A 20,477-nucleotide genomic window follows, 5' to 3' on the forward strand; every position below is an offset into this window, starting at 1 on the left:
TGTCTTTAAATTCATCCCCACATTTGTTCTGTCAGATAAAGGTAAGAGATGTCTAGCTTCTGTCAGAGTGAAGAGTAAAGCTGCTTGTGAACTGTCATATTTGAATGCTCACTTCAAGTTCAAGAGGTAAAAAGTCTGAGGACTGTCTAATGAACACTTTCACTGTTAGCAAAAGCCTTTTATTTTAGATAGTCTAGCATGAAAGCCATTAAAAGCCCACATCCTTTAGGAGCAAATCACCTGGGCGGCACTGACCTATTCATTAGTCCTCATCAGAGATGAGTTACTGCTAATGTGAGCAAGCATCATTAGGGATATCTCAGCACTAGTAAAAACTTACACACATCCTCATACGCGTTAGAAAATACTTTACTTGTATAGTAATGTGTGTGTGTGTGTGTGTGTGTGTGTGGTCAGACCTGCTGGAAAGGTTCAAGAGCTCATGTTTGTCTACAGCAGTGGATTTGTCCTCCAGCTCCCACAGCAGAACGTTGGTGAGATGAGAGTTCTTGATGACAATAGGCACCTCCTCAAACATGTTCTCATAGCCCACGCTAGCCTTCTTCAGCCTGCACACACAGAAAAGTCATTTCAGAGGTCATTGCCAGAATCTGGAAGTGACAATGTCAAAGATTGGACATCACATTTTTGATAACAGTAAACAGCTACTTAGGCACAACATGTCAAGTTTCGAGCTATTTGTCAGCTCATATTGAAAGTGAAATGCCAGTGCGATTTGACATAATCATAGCCAGTCAATAGGACAAGGATTATGGCCCAATCAGATTTTGAAGTAACCAGGGCCACCCAGCTTGACACTGAAATAAACAGAAACCAATCAATAGACTAAATGTTCTGTTGTTTGTTGTGTATAAAGACAAAACAACACTAAAATGCTTTCTCTTGCTACCTTTCTTTTGAACCCCCGTCTACTTCCTTCCACTCTTTCCCAATCAGTTTCTGGCTTTATCCCCCTCATTAAGATCTGCTTGTGGTCGAGTCTCATGCAATGTGGGAGTGAGAGGCACTATGTGAACGGATCACTAATTAAATGATTGGATGATTTCAACTCTTCTCCATTACTAATCGCTCCATTAGACAAGCACTCTAGGCTGATTAGTCAACTGATTTCAAAAGGCAGTTTTTGTTTTGATCTTTTTTTTCAGATTATACTTTTAAGAGAATATCTTAAGCCAAATTACAAGGCAGACTGAAGTAAACAAAGGAACGAACCCTTTAGACTCCCGGCGAACCCATCATTCACCAATACAAAAATGCTAGATTTTGTCTGCAACACTATATAACTTAAAAGTAAAATTCTTGGAAGAATATATAATAATAAATAAAAAATAGCCTTTTAAAGAAAATTCTATATTTATTAATAAATAGTCAAATAATGCAAAAAGAGATCAAATATATAAATAAATATGTGATTTCTAAAATAGTGCATCTGTACAATGTCACTAACTCATTCAAGTACCCCCAGAAAGGCTGGTCATCCATGGAAGATAAGGACAGGATAATTGGAGACTAAATGGGGAATCGGTTCAGCACTGCAGCTGGAATTGCTATTAGAAATACATTTAGAAATAATATACAATAATAAGTAGTCTTGAGTAGGACGGGTATGTTTGCAGCAATAGCCAAAATGTTCCATAAAGATATTTTGTACATTTCCTACCATAAATATATCAAAACTTATTTTTTGATTAGTAATATGCATTGCTAAGAACTTCATTTGGACAAGTTTAATAGCAATTTTCTCAAATTTATTATTTTTTTTTTGCATCCTCAGATTCCAGATTTTCAGCAAAAAATTTACCTTTATGACTGGTGTTGTGGTCCAGGGTAACATATAATTTAATATGTAATGCACTATTGTATTTATTGCTGTCAAATCAATTAACCTACCATTTCAATTATCAAATCAATTATCAATTAACAAATCAATTATCCTACCATAAATATATATATAATATATCAATTATCAAATCAATTATCAATTATCGAATCAATTATCCTACCATAAATATATCAAAACTTATTTTTTGATTAGTAATATGCATTGCTAAGAACTTCATTTGGACAAGTTTAATAGCAATTTTCTCAAATTTTTTTTTTTTTTTTTGCATCCTCAGATTCCAGATTTTCAGCAAAAAATTTACCTTTATGACTGGTGTTGTGGTCCAGGGTAACATATAATTTAATATGTAATGCACTATTGTATTTATTGCTGTCAAATCAATTAAAAATATATATATATATAATTACATTTTTCTGAAATTACTCATGATTAATCCCATCTAACATTAAAGTTTTTAAATATACTTTTATATTGCAATAATTTCAATTCAATTCAGTCTTGAAATGAATGTAGAAACAACAGAAACAGTATCTTTTCTATCACTGATACCAATATCACTGATGTCCCTAGAAAATTGTTATTTTTTCCCTAAACTTCAAAAATAACTTCTAATTTAATAGAACTTAAAACAATCTTCACATAAACCCATTATAATAAATGTCATATTTACCTGTGCCCTTCAGCAAGTAGGAAATACACAGATATTGAATAAAGTTATCAAACAGGAACATTGAGGAACATTTGTTTTTACTGACATACTAATTATATTTTATTATACATTTAAAATGTAAAATATAATTTAAGAAAATTTTATATGTAATATCAGTCCAACTGCAATAAAAACACCACACACACACACACACACACACACACACACACACACACACACACACACACACAGTTCGTCTGTATTAACTTCATTGAGTCCCATGGATTTAAAGGCTTACCCCTCTGCTGAGAAGTCCTTCTCCTTACAGATCTCCATGAGTTTGGGGGTCAACCTGTAGGCTTTCAAACACAAAGAACCCTGGGCTGTCTTGATGGGATCTACAGAGAAAAAGAACCAAAGAGAAAACATGGATGGCCTTTCTGAAGATAGCAAACAAACCAAAGTGTTCCGACTTGCTCAACACAGGGGACTATCTATAAACTTCAAAAAAGATAAACATCTTTGGCAAGACCAAAAAACAAAGGCAGTAAAGGCTGTTACGACAACTGTATGAAAGATAAAACTGAAGATATGAAGTTTGAAAAGATGCAGTATATGTTAATCTACCAGGGGAACACAACTGTCAGCCTGTCAGAGTGGATTAATCTCACTGTCAGAAGGCTGACATTTTGAGCTAAAAAAAAAAAAAATCATTAATGTTCTGTTGAAGATGGGCAAAACTTGCCAGTCAGCTGTGCCCGTTATCCATTATCCAAAGACAAGATTTATAGCACAGTTCTGTTCTGATTTTAGATGCATTTAGACACCGTGGAAAGATGATCATCTGTCTTTTCATACTGCCTTGAAACTTCCCCAATGACAACCTAAAACAACTCAGGGAGATCTCAAGATTTGCTCAGACACAAGTACTATTCAGTTAGTCTTCTTCAAGTACCTGTTGAAATGGAGTGGACTGAATCAATATCAGGTTTGAGGATGTATTTATGCACCACTTCTAAATGCATTTACAATGCCATTTGCAACAGCAGTGTACACAACTTGAAATGATAAAACAAAACACAAATACAGAACTGCATGCTAATGTAATGTTGCTGTGATGCTCAAAGAGGTTTTTATTGTGTTGCATTGTGCTTTCTAAGGTGTTGAGTGGTTTTTAGTCTATTGCTAAGTAGTTGCTAGAGTGCTGCTACACTGATAAAATGATTCTGTGGTAAAGTAAATACTACAGAAAAATAAATGTAATTATTACATGAAAAAGATAGTTCAGGCAATAATAAAAAAGTAGATTCTATATTAGTACTTAATTTAAGCTTTATAAAATTCAGTAAAATCTACTCAACATTTCTGATACTCGTGTTCCCATCAGGTTGAATTTTTTTTTTTTTTTTTTTTTTTTGCTGTTTTTCAGCTATTTACATTGTTTTATCATTGCTTTTGCTGTAAGGTTTGGTAACTTGCAATTTTGTTACATCTAGAGTTAATTTTCTACTCAAAATGACACATTCATACTCAAAAACGAACCACAGAATGTTACCATCATGATCATATTCATCATACCATCATGATTTCGGTCGGAAGTAAGTTGAAAGATTGAAAGAAGAAGAAAAAAATGAGGGAACGAAGTTGTTCATTCGGAAGGAAGGAAGTTGTTTATTCAGAAAGAAGGAAGTCTGAAAGGAAGTTCATTCGTTCGTTCTTTTGGAAGGAAGGAAAGAAGGTTTGGAAAGAAGAAAGGAATAAAAGTAGTTCATTCAAAAGGAAGTTGTTTGCTCGAAAGGAAGGAAGGAAGGAAGTTGTTCATTCGGAAGGAAGGAAGTTTGGAAAGAAGTCCATTCTTTCTTTCGTTCGTTCAATCAGAAGGAAGTTTTGGAAGGAAGGAAGATTGTTAGAAAGGAAGCTTGAAAGGAAGGAAGAACGTAAGGAATGAGTTGTTCATTTGAAGGAAGACAGTAAGTTGTTCATTTGGAAGGAAAAAATGAAATTAGTTCGGAAGGAAGTTCTTACGTTCGTTCTTTTGGAAGAAAGGAATAAAAGTAGTTCATTCAAAAGGAAGTTGTTTGTTCGAAAGGAAGGAAGGAAGTTGTTCATTCGGAAGGAAGGAAGTTTGAAAAGAAGTCCACTGGTTCGTTATTTCGGAAGAAAGAAAGGAAATTTTGGAAAGGAGGAAGGAATAAAAGAAGTTGTTAGTTTGAAAAAGTTTGTTCGTTCATTCAGAAGGAAGAAAGTAACGAAGGAAGTTTGAAAGGAGGAAGGAAGTTGTTCATTTGAAAGAAAAGAAGTCCATTCTTTCGTTCGTTCAATCAGAAGGAAGTTTCGGAAGGAAGGAAGTTTGTTAGAAAGGAAGCTTGAAAGGAAAGAAGAACGTAAGGAATGAGTTGTTCATCTGAAGGAAGGAAGGAAGTTGTTCATTCGGAAGGAAGGAAGTTTGAAAAGAAGTCCACTGGTTCGTTATTTCGGAAGAAAGAAAGGAAATTTTGGAAAGGAGGAAGGAATAAAAGAAGTTGTTAGTTTGAAAAAGTTTGTTCGTTCATTCAGAAGGAAGAAAGTAACGAAGGAAGTTCGAAAGGAGGAAGTAAGTTGTTCATTTGAAAGAAAAGAAGTCCATTCTTTCTTTCGTTCGTTCAATCAGAAGGAAGTTTTGGAAGGAAGGAAGTTTGTTAGAAAGGAAGCTTGAAAGGAAGGAAGAACGTAAGGAATGAGTTGTTCTTTTGAAGAAAGAAAGTAAGTTGTTCATTTGGAAGGAAAAAATTAAGTTCATACGTTTGTTCGTTCATCTGTTCGTTCATTTATTCGTTCATTTGGAAGTTTGGAAGGAAGAAGGGAAGTTTGTTTAGTTTATTCGAAAGAAAGTTAATTCGTTCGTTCTGAAGGAAGGAAGGAAGTTGTTTGTTCAAAAGGAAGAAAGTTGTTCATTCCAAATAAAAGGAGGAAAGGAAGGAAGGAAGTTTGTTCAGAAGGAAGGAAGGAATATTAATTTAGAAAAAGGGCAAAACAGAAGCTTTTTCTACTGGTGGTTCACTGGTGGACTTTTGACCCACCAATACTAAAATGTGTTTGATACACACACACACACACTTACACAAATCTTAAATATACACAAAACTTGGGACCAAAAATTTGATTTGACACTTTGACCTGACAATGTTTTTTTATACCTTTCTTTCAAAGTTCAAAACTGACACAGTTTAACATTTGAGTTCTTGTTATATTTTATTACCATTTTCTAAACTATAACGAATAAACTGATAATGTGAGAAATTTTAAAGGTGTCTGAATACATTTTGGTTTGACTGTATATACTATAAATACTAGGAACTGCATAATGAATGACATAAATGTGTGATAATGTGTGAATGTGTGATGACACATTTGATAATTAGTCAGAAACATTTCACTAGTGATCTCAACCCCACCACATGTCCATTTGTACACCCAAACCCTAGTATCTGACAGCCAGAAGAAAATATGAAACCACGTCTATCGAGTCTCACAGTTTGTGGACCCATCGGCCCTCTGAATGCTTTCATTGTTCATGTGGAGAGTGCGTTTGGTGCAGGGTGGGGTTTCTGGCAGCTGCTAGGTGTCTGATATATTTTTAGTGAGGAGCGCCTGCTTGCCACCACAAGGAGGAGACTGAACAAACACTCTGATAGGGATCCACATCTGGCCTAAGAGGGAAGTCTGAGGAAAGTTACAGACAGCGTGGACCACGGACCACGAGACCAAGAACAGGACAGGACAGGGGGCGTGAATGAAGGAGGGTTGAGAAGAACAGTTAAAGTTGTGTGTTTACATTTTCCTCCAGATCCGCGCTGGAATCAGAGCGTGTTTACGGCACGGCTGTCCCAGTTAGGTGGGCGAGTGGAGGTGTACAACATTTGTTTGTGCGAGTTTAGGGAAACAGATCTGTTGTTAATGCAGCTTCTCTGAAGGTTCCTCCGCCCTCGTGCCGCCATCGGCCCATCGACATCTGGGATGGGTGGCGTCTGTGCCGGTGGATAAGGGGGTGTCCGGGTCCTGAATCCACTCCTGAAGGTACACATCAGCTCTGCGATAGCAGGCTAAATAAACAGAGGGGAGGAAACCCTGTCTAGACGAGGCTGCTGCCGGGCCTGCTACGCACACCAGCCTCCTGTTTACACAAGGGGGGAATGCTGTCCACAGCCAAGAAACGATGGGGTAGTGAGACGGAGAGAGAAAGAAGGGAAAGTGGTCGAGTAAAGCAGTGCAGTAGGAAAGAAGTGTGTGTGTGTGTGTGTGTGTGTGTGTGTGTTTGAGTGAGGGGTGCTGAAACATGCTACTCTCTCTCTCTCTCTCTCTCTGTGTGCACAAGCATGTACAACAGAAAAATAGATAGAGAAGTCCAGAGAGAGAGAGAGAGAGAGAGAGAAAAAAAAGAAAAGAGCAAGGTGATACCAGAAAGGACAGCTAAATGCCTCAGACACCATGTTTATATAGGCACATCATTTTTTCCATTAAGGTCCATTTTCTGGTTACGCCTTTTATTCAGAAGATATTTACATGCTTCACAGCTATTGGAATATTTATATATACATGTAATCAGCATAATCTGAATAAACTACATTTTCTTCTGGAAAAGTTCTTAACATTTTAGTCATTTTGGACAGTAAATGTAATCATGTCCACCTATAAAATGAAAGCATGCAAAGAATTATAAAAGTAGGTAATAAAATTCTTAGAAATGTCTTGGAACGACCAAGAGACTTTTTCAATGTTTGGTAAAAGTTAGTAGAAAACTAATTTGAGTGTCTTTCTCCGTTCAAATGTGTTTCTCGTCAATAAAATTGACTTTTCACAGCTGATGTAATATCACTAAGAATTACCTTTGTTTCAGTATCACATGCCCCTTCAGAACTTAGTAAGTTCTACTGTTAATAAAGGGCTAAAGAAATCTTTCTTGATATTAGTTGTTATTATTATAATAGAAACAGTGCTGCTTAAAGGAGCAGTTCACTTTCCGAACAAAAATGTACAGATAATGTACTCACCCCCTTGTCATCCAAGATGTTCATGTCTTTCTTTCTTCAGTCGTAAGGAAATTATGTTTATTGAGGAAAACATTTTAGGATTTCTCTCCATATAATGGACTCCTATGGTGCCCCCGAGTTTGAACTTCCAAAATGCAGCTTCAAAGGGCTCTAAACGATCACAGCCGAGGAAAGAAGGGTCTTATCTAGCAAAACGATCGGTTATTTTCTAAAAAATAAAAATAAAAATTACAATTTATATACTATTTGACCTTAAAATGCTTAGCTTGTCTAGCTCTGTGTGTACTCTGTGTAGATGTTTTTAGAAAATAACCGATTGTTTTGCTAGATAAGACCCTTCTTCCTCGACTGGGATCATTTAGAGCACTTTGAAGCTGCATTTAAACTGCATTTTGGAAGTTCAAACTCGGGGGCACCATAGAAGTCCATTATATGGAGAGAAATCCTGAAATGTTTACCTCAAAAAACATCATTTCTTAACAAATGAAGAAAGAAAGGCAAGAACATCTTGGATGACAAGTGTGAGTTGAAGATTATTTTATTAATAGAAAGTTTTAAAGAATATTTCACTTCCAGAACAAAAATTTACAGATAATGTACTCACCTCATTGTCATCCAACATATTTGTGTCTTTCTTTCTTCAGTCGTAAAGAAATTATGTTTTTTAAGGAAAACATTTCAGGAATTATCTCAATATCGTGGACTTCTATGGTGCCCGTGAGTTTGAAATTTTAAAATGCAGCTTTAAAGCGCTCTAAATGATCCCAGCGGAGGAATAAGGGTCTTATCTAGTGAAACAATCGGTAATTTTCTAAAAAAAAATTATGCAACTTCAAAATCGTCCTACATCACCATTTTACCTTTTTTTGTAAAGGGTGTTTGACCTTCTTTGCACTATGTAAACACTGGACTGGTACTTCTGCAGCGTGTAGGACAATTTTGAAGTTGGAGGAGAAAATGAGATGGGAGTTTTTCAACATACCCTAACTATATTGAACCTGATTACACAGAGTGTGCATCGCAGAGGAGAGCATTTTAGGTTAAAAAGTATCAAATTTTTTTTTAAATGACCAATCGTTTCGCTAGATAAGACCCTTATTCCTCGGCTGGGATCGTTTAGAGCTGCATTTAAACTGCATTTTGGAAGTTAAAACTCGTGGGCACCATATAAGTCCACTATATGAAGAAATATCCTAAAATGTTTTCCTCAAAAAACAATTTTTTTCATGACTGAAGAAAGATGAAGATGAAAAGATGAAAGATGTCATCTTCAATGACAAGGGGATGAGTACATTACTTGTAAATTTTTGTTCTGGAAATGAACTACTTATTTAGAGCTAGTAATGCACTGATAATACAGCAAAAATGATTTGATAATACAGCTAATAATGCAGTCTAATGCAGTTATTTGAGAGAGAAAGATTAATTTATAGCTGTTTGAAGCTTGTGTGAATTACCTGAATCTGAGCATCTCTCAACAATGTTCGGTAGCAGTGTCTCTATTAATAGCGAAACGGTAAGTTTAACTGCTTCAAAAACAGCACTTTACCACTAAGAGCTGCTTTTCAGCTGTGGAACTATTTTATTGACAAGGTTGTGGGGAAGAGTTGACAGTGTGTTTGTATGAGGGAAAGAGCAGGAAAAAGAGAGTATGCTTTCTGTGAATAATAAAGTATAATTTAGTGGGAAAAAACATGGAAATAGTTTGTCATTTTTAACCTATAGTTTGTTTTATTGGTCAGTTTCATTGTGGGTTTTGGTTCTTTTGATGTTGTAGGACCTTTAAAATACAAATCATTTGGCAAAGTCATATGGACAAACGTTTTATATGCACATGCTAAGTGTGAAACCTACCATATATTAGCACAACTGACTCCTCAATGGCATGCTGGTAGCTGAACTGAGAGTCCAGAAGCGCCCGGCTGACAAAAGAGCCATAGAAGGTTGACTGGTACCAACCCACGTGAAGATGATCAATGTTTACATGGCGCAAACTTCTCATCATCTCCATCTGATACTGAACTACAAAAGAAAAGAGAGGAAAAGGGAATCAGGGTGAGAGAAAAGGCATGTGGTGATTTCTCAATGGCGCATTTTGCTTGACGATTATTGTCCCTCTCATTATGTGGAGCTCTGAGCAGCTATTCACCTGAAGAATAGGTCACAGCAAACAGCAAGGACATGCAAAGTTCCTTGAGAGGGAAAATATCTTACAGATAAAATCATGTTTGCCTTGTTTCATTGTCATTTACAGTGCCGTTAAGGGTTATACTTCGCCTGTTCTACAGTCTAGGGACCAATATTGAACCTATAGGGGGTTTTAGCTGCGAACATCAATATTTCTTAAGTGAAGATGATGTTTTGCTTAATATGCAATTGCTATGAAAATAAAAAAATGCAAAAACAAATACTAGAACTCTAAAATAAAGAATACTCCATTATACACACACACACCATTTAAACATAAAGCTGATATGCGCTTTGTTCTCACAGTGCAAAACATATTTTTCTTAATTGACATCCTTTGTCCTGTTTTCCAAAAAAACTATCTAAAAAAATTATATTAACATGCATTAAACATGCTTAAAAGATACATTTATATTTTAAGCATAAATTAGGGTTGTGCCCATAGACGATAGTATCGTGTATTGACGATAGTCAAAGATATCGCCTGTTGCTGACGCCTTTGACGATAGTAAGACGATTATTATTATTATTATGAGTCAAAAAGGCATCTAACTTTAGCGATGCAGCGCGGAGAGTCGGTTCTAGGATGCCTCAGAAACTTGCCGCAGTATAAACACAAGCATAGAGTAGATAGCGCCGCAAATGTGTACAGTGAAAATGGGTAAGAGATTTATTCATCATACAGTGTACATAGATTAAGTGTAGACTTGTGTAGACAGTCATTAGGATAAAGGTAGTAAAATGTGGTTTAGGCTGAATTAAATACGATATATGAGAATCCGTCTGTATATAGTAAACATAAACATTCACCTCAGTAACATCTGTATGCGTTAACTAGAATTACGATGCGATCAAATGGTGCTAAACATATGCACGTGAATTACACGCACATCGCTTCTCGACAATCAATATGAACTGAACTACAACATGAACTGATGACAAAGATCAGACATACAGCGGTAAAATTATCGCAATATGACGGGTATAGAAAGATACATTCATTTACATTCACGCACGCACATTTACCGCTCCCTGAAGATAGCAGAGAATGAAACCGAAAGTAAACTTGAACCTCTCCGACAGAACTACCTTCAGCGCTCTGTACACGCACAACTGTGTCACAAGTCACATGCACTACCCTTACAAAACGAATAAGGACTTTATTACATATTGACATATTTACATATTATTAAATAAATTAGCACGATAGTATCGTGTATCGGCGATCTCACAGGCTGATGATATGAAACTTGAGCATATCGCCCAACACTAGCATAAATACTGTCAGACATTCAGAAAATACATAGATTTAATCTTTGCTGTCTGCCTGTAGTCACTGTATGCCTCAGCGGTATAAAAAAAGCAGCATCAATATCCTTTTAAACTTATATTCACAATTTAGCACAATATCATCTGGATATCCTAATATTCAAAAGGATTTTAGGATAAAGTTAGGATAACTGAGGACAACCAAAGTAAGATCAAGGTAATCTTTTTTGAATCCATAAATGATTAAACAGCAGTCTGTTCATGGCATGCTCAGTGCATAAAGCGTCTGTGCTTCAGTTCCATGTAAAAACGCATCATTTTCTTTTCTAGCATATGCACTAAGACCTTATGAGCGAAAAACCCTTTCTGACAGAACTCAGACAACCTTGATGGGGATTTTAATGTTTAAATGAGATGGATTCTAAGCCTTGGATATTCAAGACTTCTGTTAGCAGTCCAAGCACATGCTATAGTATTGCCAGTTAGCACCGTTTACTACTGTAGCTTAGTGAATTGATATTAAACACTGCATTTCTATCTGGATGAAAAAGTTACACTCTGTAATTAAACTCTACAGCTTATACAGTACGTGGTCAAATGATCAACAAAGTGGAAAAAAAAGCCTGTGTAAAGCTTCTAAACACATTATAAATGTTAGAAATGTACTGCTGAAAACACATTACAAAGACTGTGAACTACGTAGTGCTGAATTGTGGAGTTAGACCATTAAACAGTTTTTACTTTAGTGACATACTGAAGCATGAAATAAAGGTTGAAATAAAGATGCTAATTAAACCTTTGTAATTTATATAGTATTAGACACAATTTTCTATGAAATACATAGGCCTACACTTTATTGGCTGAATAATATTTACCTTTTGAATGTTGAGCGTTATTAACTGTTGAATAAATGCTGACGCGGGACAAAATGCCCGATTTCCCAACACGTTGAACTGAGCAATGCCATTGTACCATTTTAAAAGGCTACTTCTAAACGCATATAGCTCAGTAATGTCAGCTTTATGTATTTTCTGAGAGGGGGTGGGATTTTTGTTGGGAAAGTCGGGGGAGAGACGCACACTTCGATTAGACTGGATAAACACATGCCGCAATCTTAATTGTTAAGAAAATGGTATTCCTAATAAATGTCTCGAATATTTTGATTATGTCCAATGCTTCTCTTTCTTTTTGGAATTATTAGACACATTTCACTATATCTTTTCAAATGCCTAGGTCTGTTTAATTTCCTTAATTATAACATTTTTAGCACTATTTTTAAACGTTTATTCAAGCAATAATATATAAATTATCTCATGTATATGCTTGTTTAAAACCAGGGATTAAAAACAAATTCCAAGTAAAAACGGTATTTTTTCTTTACATTTCCAGAGAGCGAACCGAACGAAATTAAACATTATTTAATAAATTCAAGGCACTATAATTTCCTCATTTGCCTCATTCCTCATTCCATCATTTGATACAACTATTATAGCTAAACAATTAACATATATATAAAATAATATTATTTTCTCATATTCGTGATTCCTGAATTTATATATGAAAACTTCGTTTTGAAGTGCATTCGTTATGTTTGTATAAGAAAATTTGTTAACCTAGCCTATTAAGTTGATTTAATATTCTTGATAATTTTTAGAAGTTAAAAGTTAAGAAAAAAGGAATTAGCTTGTAGTCTATATATATATATATATATATATATATATATATATATATATATATATATATATATAGACTACAAGAATATTATCAAGAATATTAAATCAACTTAATAGGCTAGGTTAACAAATTTTCTTATACAAACATAACGAATGCACTTCAAAACGAAGTTTTCATGTATAAATTCAGGAATCACGAATATGACAAAATAATATTATTTTATCTATATATATTAATTGTTTAGCTATAATAGTTGTATCAAATGAAGGAATGAGGAATGAGGCAAATGAGGAAATTATAGTATATATATATTTAGGGCTATAGGCTAATCTTTTTTTAACTTTTATTACACTGTAGATCGAAATAAAATAATTCTTGATCATATTTAACATCAGAGAATCACTGATATTTTAGAGTACTTCGAAAACGAAACTATTTAAATCTGTATAAAGGAAAGACAAAATAAATCACAACAAGAACAATATGTATTTTTATTGTAATCAAGAACATTTCTTTTGACAAAATTACCTAATTAATGCTGAATGATGTTTGACAGTGAACGCATCTCCTCCAATGCATAGCCGCATATAATCGCTGGTGTCAGTCGCAAATATTAAACATGCGGGTCGGGTACAATATTTTCTTTCTTTTTTGCGGTCTGAGTTGCAGGCGGGTTAGTTGAAAACGTCGGTCGGGTTCGGGTTGTTTATACATTGACCCGCGCATCACTGGGGGAGACTGTCTTGACTATCTTGGAGGTAATATGTGTGATATTAGTGAGTTTGACTGATGGCCTGTTGACAATTGGACAAAGATTGTCACTGATGTGTCCTTTGAAGTGTTTTTGAAGTGAATTTTGCAACTTAAACAGTTATCAGAACAAATGACACTGAATTAAGATTTGTACAGAATACCCAAACCCTTCCCTAAACATTAGCCTACTCTCAAGCTGTGTGGTTTCTCATTCTTCTGCATGGACCTGTGACAAGCTGCTCTGACACTGACAGTACCGGTCAACCTGTCTTTGTTTGAAACTGGTGGACAAGAAGATACAGCATTCAGTCATCACATTTGTCATTATTCTAACAATGTTTTACTATTGTGAAACACCTAAGAACAGCAGTCTACCTAAACATTAGACCTAACTTAGTCAGATGGATTACCTAACATAAAAGGTTGACTAGTAGTATAAACACATAGGACATCGTAGTAATTGGTACTATAACAACATCGCTAAAATGCAGTCTTCATTTGATTGTTTTAATCGTCTGCGAGCAAAAAGGAAAGGCTAAAGTACTGATAACATACAAGTCTAAACTAACTAACGTTAACGCTATAACGTCATCGCCGGGTGCCATTAGAAAAAGCTATACTACATACCTTCATAATTATGAATAAATAAGGAGGCGTAAAACTTAAATCCCTTATCTAACAGTACTTGGGGCTCTGGACGTCCGTTTGGTTATACGGTGTACATCCGAAATTGTTATTTGTGCTAGCTCCTGTAAACACCATAACTTGGCCATAACTTTGCTGTACCAGTAGCGGACGGCCGGAAGTAGTTAAGGCTGTTTTGTAGAACCCGGAAGAATGTTACGCATAACCGTCATTTAAAACAGCTTAGAACGCGGCTTAACCAATCAGAATCAAGGACCGGAACTATCCATTTTATAAAGTCCCAATCTAAATCAAATTATTCGTTATACACGCTTTTGTCCCAATCTGAATCAAATGATTCACAATACGTGATTCGATTGGAACGCTTCAAAAGAGTAAATCATTTTGCGATGCAATGGTTTAACTGATTCAGAGTTTTGAAAAGCTCAGTTTTACCCATCACTTTTTAAAATTGGTAAAGAGATGTTGAAATTCGAAAATGATTTTAATTTGAACTGGTTTTTGCTAGTAAATCACTTAAAATGAATGATCGCGTAACGAGTTGGAATCAATCGGAGTGATTCCAGAGTAAATGACTCAACTGATTCGGTTTGTCTGTTCAGCTCGCCAGTTTAATGACATTAACTGAAATTTGCAAACCGGCTCCGACGTTCCGATCTAAGGTGAAAATCAAATGATTTGCTTACCACTCTTTGAAAAACTATCATTTCATATCAGGACTGCATAACGCAAATCATTTGACTTTAATTGGACCTTTGCGTATCGCAAATATTTAATTTAGATCGGGACTTCAAATTGCATATCGCAATCATATCATGAAATGATTCACAAACCTGCTATGATCTAAATCAAATGCTTCACCATACACATTCCAAAGTCCCGATCTAAATCAAATTACTTGCTATATGCCCTTTGAAGTCCCAATCTAAATCAAATGATTTGCAATAAGTGATTCGATTAGAACGCTTAAAAAGAGTAAATAATTTTGTGACGCAAAGGTTTAACTGATTCTGAGTTTCGAAAAGCTCAGTTTTACCCATTACTACATGCTTTTGTAAATCATTACAAGCGGTGTTGAAATTTAAAAATGAACAGCTTTTATTTGGATCTGGTTTTTGCTAGTGAATCACTTGAAATGAATGATCGAGTCACGAGTTTGAATCGGTTCCAGCATAAATGAGTCAACCGATTCAGTTTGTCTTTTTAGTTAAATGTTAAATGAAATTAGGTGAAATAAGTTAAAAGGGTTATTGACAAAATTAAACACTTATTTCAAGCATTTATATTCAAGCAGGAATATTGCTATTTTCAAGGGTTTTCCAGGCCTTACATTTTAAAAAGTCAAATTTACTTTTAAGAACGTTAAGCACCTTGTACGAATCCTGTGGTTCGCGCCATTTACCGTTACTACAGCCTACAGTTTGCTAGCTAGCTATGCCTTTGTCGTAAATCTATGTTACCAGGTTGTGATAATTTACAAAACAGCTTGGTCATCCATCCAGGTTGTAGCGGTATTTGGCAGTTAAGAGAGGTGGCAGCTTTCCTGCAAGAGGGCATTGTTTTCTGCACAGACAGCATTTGAGCGCAAAGAATACAGCTTATTTTTTTCAAAATTTTGAGAACGTATTTACTTGGCTTTTTATTAGCATTCAAAATTGGCTGGGTGGTTAATAATACATTTTTCTGTGGTGTGACAAACTCAGAACACATATTTAATATTGTTTTACTAAGACTTTACAGAAGATGCACAACAGGTCAATGTTACTAAAAAGAAGATATTGGTAAGCTGATATACTGCCGGGCCCAAGAGTCTCAAAACACTCTTGCAAAGGGCATGTTGTAGAGGGCTAGGAAACAACTAACACTGCTATATAAAGCTGAAAAGGATTTCTTGGTACTCATATTAGTGCTTCCCTAGTACATAGTATGATCACAGGGGTATCTGTGCAAGTACAGTACATAAAAACTTTCAGGACAGACATGCATTTCTGCAGAGTGCACTTATGTCAACCCTGGAAACTTCGACCCAAACACAGCCAGATTTGGTACTACAGATAGCGATAAATGTACGAACACAGACACATTAACTCCTCGGCTTAGCTGGACAACAATTTCCACTCTTGTGTGCCAAGCCAGAATCCTGATGTCCCGAAAATACCCCCTCTGACAATTCAAAGGCCATTCGGTTTTATCCCGAATGCAAAAGGGAGATAGCAGGATTATTAACAGAGGAAACAAGTCGAGGACGAACATAACAAGGGTCTTCATTTTATTAAAACAGCCAGAGAGTCTCACAAGGTACATTAAATAAGAAGTGGTCCGCTCTCATGAGAAAACATCTGCGATGTGAAAACTAGCCGTAGGATGGAAGGCAACAGTAACTCAAAAAAAAAAAAAAAATTAAACTAATCAAATGGTTGATCCTTTGGGGGGAGCACATCTCTGAGAGGAAATGTGAGAGAAAAGAGGGTTGGAGGGGACGAAAACAAATGACTCTTTTAGAGTGGATACAAAACGGACTTCAAAAGCAGTGAAAAATGTGTGCATTCCAGTACACGGCACAGTTTTGAAACCACAAACCAGATTTTGCAAGGACAAATGAGTTGCATGAGAATAAAGAAAAAAGAACAGAAAAGATGTAAAAAAAGAAAAAAAAGAGAGACAAAATGAACAAACCCAAACCCCCTAAAACACTTGAAACAACAACACAGAAAACAAGATAATGAGAGTCTAGCTGATGGCATCCTGTAATTAAATGGATTTTCATACGGAAAAAACACCACCCTAAAAAAATATAAAAACAAGGCCAAACCCACCAGATTTTTTGCATGGAAGTTTTTTTTTTTTTTTTACGATCCTAGACCTCGCATTAACTTTTTGACTTCTTCTGTGGACACTTCAAATGTTGTGGTTTACAAACAGAAAAACAAGAAGGCCTAAAAATTGCAGATCTGCATAGCAAAGTTGCCGCCTCGATTTCAAATGTTAATGTCAAAGTAGTACCAAAAAAAGAAATGATCAAAGACTTAAAATTAAACAGTCATCACTCTTTATCACCCCAAGGTCAAAGGCTGAGTGTATTTTGGGTCGTGTAAATATAATAGCCATTGGTTTTGCCTGTACTTACAACGTACAATTTTCACCTAGCAAACCATAAATCAGAACAAAAACTCAAGAATATGATATTCTCCACGTTAGGGTGTGCAAACAACCACTCAACACGCTAGCAACATGATAAAAACCACTCAAAACATGTTTGCAATCCAACAGAAACGCCCTGGCAACTATATAATAGTGGTGATTTCCTTGCGAAAAATATAAAAATATAAATTTATATGTTTTCTATCCAAATTAACCAAAAGGAAACCGAGAAGTACTTTCCGTTCCAGAATCGCACTTTCACAGGAACAGTCTATATCATTTACAACTCCAGTCATCTAAAAGTAACCGTAACACAACCTCAAACTAAATTTAACCCTAATACTAATGACTCAACATGACAGCTCTCCATGTGACTTTTCTCAATCCTTTCAGTGGCATGCAGAGGACGGGCGTAAAGGCGTATATATATTAAAAACAGGCCTGTGTTGTGTTAATCGGCTCAGTCTGTCCCTTACATGAGACACTGGGGCCATTGGTTTATGGAAAGGGTTCAGGTTTGTGAGCTCACATAGGCTCCGTCCCAAATGGCAATCGAGTCTACACTTTGAAACATGGCCTACTGGGTAATAGTCCACTGTGAAGACCACACCACTGCAAAAGGGCACGTTGTGCCGTTTGTGAGCACCTTAAAATGTCAAACGGGACACCCCATGGCCGCAAACCACATCAAGTGCGGCATTCGGGACAGGGGCCACAGTCTTTCTGGGATATGATTAATGTAGATACTGATGGAAAGTATCATTATGTCAAAATCTGTAAGTAAAATAGAACATTTCGCATGATAAATAGTGATTTAAAAAAAATCTGTGATTAACAACGGAATAATAATTTTAAATACAACATTTGTTGGCTGGATGAAATGTTCAAAATGTCCAAAACAAACATGTTTTTCCTCAATAAAACAGAATATGTTAAAGGATAATTGGTGATAAATATTCCCTCATTATCAACAAATGAATGATGATTATTAAAACCTTTATTTGCTGAATACCACGTGCAAAATGGAGGTTTTTTTATTTATTTTTTGCTCCACAGATGTGTTCTTTTATCGCGTCCCAGATAAATAAGGACAGGATCACAGGTGACACATGTCATCTGCAGGCAAGTCCATGCATTTTTTTCCACAGGCTGAAACCGGCACCTGGAGTGCTAATGCGAGGCGCCATCTCACTCTTGTTCCGTCTATGCACCCGTCTCGATCTCTTGGTCCTTTTCTTCATTTCTTTCCCCGCCTTTTCTGATACAAGGCTCCTGTCTCACCGACTTGTTAGATAAATTCAGACAGTGACAGCTTGTCAGGTCTATGCGACAGGGTAGGATAGCCCAGAAAAATGTGTGAAGATCTACGTCCTCAGCCGAAAGGCATGCAAATTCAAGATCTCAGCACGCTTAAAGCGACAGATCAACCAAAATGAAAATTTCAAGGGATACCAATATTATTTTTGCAATAATGGATCACAAACCCAGTCAAAAGGGTCATTTTTATCATCTGAAAGCTGAATAAATAAGCTTCCCATTGATGTATGGTTTGTTAGAATAGGACAATATTTGGCCGAGATACAACTATTTGAAAATAATTCCATACTGAGGGTGCAAAAAAATCAGAATACTGAGAAAATTGCCTTTAAAGTTGTCTAAATGAAGTACTGCATATGCATATTACTAATCAAAAAATAAATTCAGATATACTTACGGTAGAAAATGTACAAAATATCTTCATGGAACATGATCTTAACTTAATATCCTAATGATTTTTGGCATAAAAGAAAAATCAATCATTTTGACCCATAGAAATGTATTTTGGCTATTGCTACAAATATGCTACTTAAGATTGGTTTTGTGGTCCATGGTGACATACAATATAGTAAAATTCAATACTACTTTGAATAAATAAATACAAAATAAAATACATATAAAATACTACAAATAAATATAGACTACTGTTCAAAAGCTTGGGTTGGTAAGATTTTTTATTTATTTAGTTAGTTTAGGTAAATTAGTAGTCTAGCATAAGATGCATTTATTTAATCAAAAGTATATTAAGTAAAGACCATGTTCCATGAAGACATTTTGAAAATTTCAAAATTTGAACATATCAAAACTTAATTTCTGATTAGTAATATGCATTGCTAAGAAGTTAATTTAGACAACTTTAAAGGCGATTTTCTCAAATTTCTGATTTTCTTTGCACCCTCAGATTCCAGATTTCGAAATAAAAAATAAAATACATATAAAATACTACAAATAAAAATAGACTACTGTTCAAAAGCTTGAGGTTGGTAAAAAAAAATTTTTTATTTAGTTTAGGTAAATTGGTAGTCTCGCAAAAGCTGCATTTATTTAATAAGTACAGTAGAAAATGCTGATTTGGTGCTCAAGTAATTTTTTATTATCAAAGTTTAAAATTATTTTGCTTAATTTTTTTCTGAATTCTTCATGAATAGAAAACTCAAAATAAAAGCAATTATTTGATTTTACATCAAACCATACTGTTTTATTTTGAATCAACTTAAGTGTTAGAAGACAGCTAAAGTAAATGTAAAAAGATACCCAATAAATTAAAAAACATCCAATATCAATAAACAGTATGTTGTTCATGAGTTGTTGTTTAAAACCTGTAGGACTTACTTTCTTCTGTGGAACACAAAAGGTAATGTTATGAACAATGTTCACAATGGCATTCAAGCTGAAAAAAATCCTTTTTACATATGAGCTGTTTAATAATGAACATCATATCTCATAGTTTATAAATTAAGTTCATATACTCATTCATATGAGACTATATGTGACCTTGGACCACAAAACCAGTCATAAGTAGCATGGGTATATTTGTAGCAATAGCCAAAAATACACTGTACAAGTCAAAAATGATTGATTTTTCTTTCATGCCAAAAATCATTAGTATATTAAGTAAAGGTCATGTTCCTTGAAGACATTTTGAAAATTTCCATAAACATATCAAAACTTGTTTGATTAACATATCAAAAAAATGTTTGATTAGTAATATGCATTGCTAAGAAGTTCATTTAAACTAATTTAAAGGCGATTTTCTCAATATTTAGATTTTTTTGCACCCTCAGATTCCAGATTTTCAAATAGTTGTATCTCAGCCAAATACATCAATGGAAAGCTTATTTATTCAGCTTTCAGATTATGTATGAATAATTGACCCTTATGACTGGTTTTGTGTTCCAGGTTCACATATATGACCCTGGACCACAAAACCAGTCTTAAGTCGCTGGGG

At 35.2% G+C, this 20,477-nt stretch overlaps 1 protein-coding gene across 1 annotated transcript in view; it reads right to left on the reverse strand.

Moving 5' to 3' along the window:
• eif3hb (eukaryotic translation initiation factor 3, subunit H, b) overlaps window positions 1-20,477 on the reverse strand; it is a 91,485-nt gene that overhangs the window by 22,121 nt on the left and 48,887 nt on the right. The window contains exons 3-5 of the mRNA XM_073822279.1: window positions 9,398-9,565; window positions 2,812-2,911; window positions 420-569 (exon numbers count right to left, since the gene is read on the reverse strand). Of these exons, the coding sequence (XP_073678380.1) occupies window positions 420-569; window positions 2,812-2,911; window positions 9,398-9,565 (418 nt within the window). The remainder of the gene's footprint in view (window positions 1-419; window positions 570-2,811; window positions 2,912-9,397; window positions 9,566-20,477) is intronic.

Source organism: Garra rufa, chromosome 17 (genome assembly GCF_049309525.1).
Source record: "Garra rufa chromosome 17, GarRuf1.0, whole genome shotgun sequence".
Taxonomy (NCBI): Eukaryota; Metazoa; Chordata; class Actinopteri; order Cypriniformes; family Cyprinidae; genus Garra; species Garra rufa.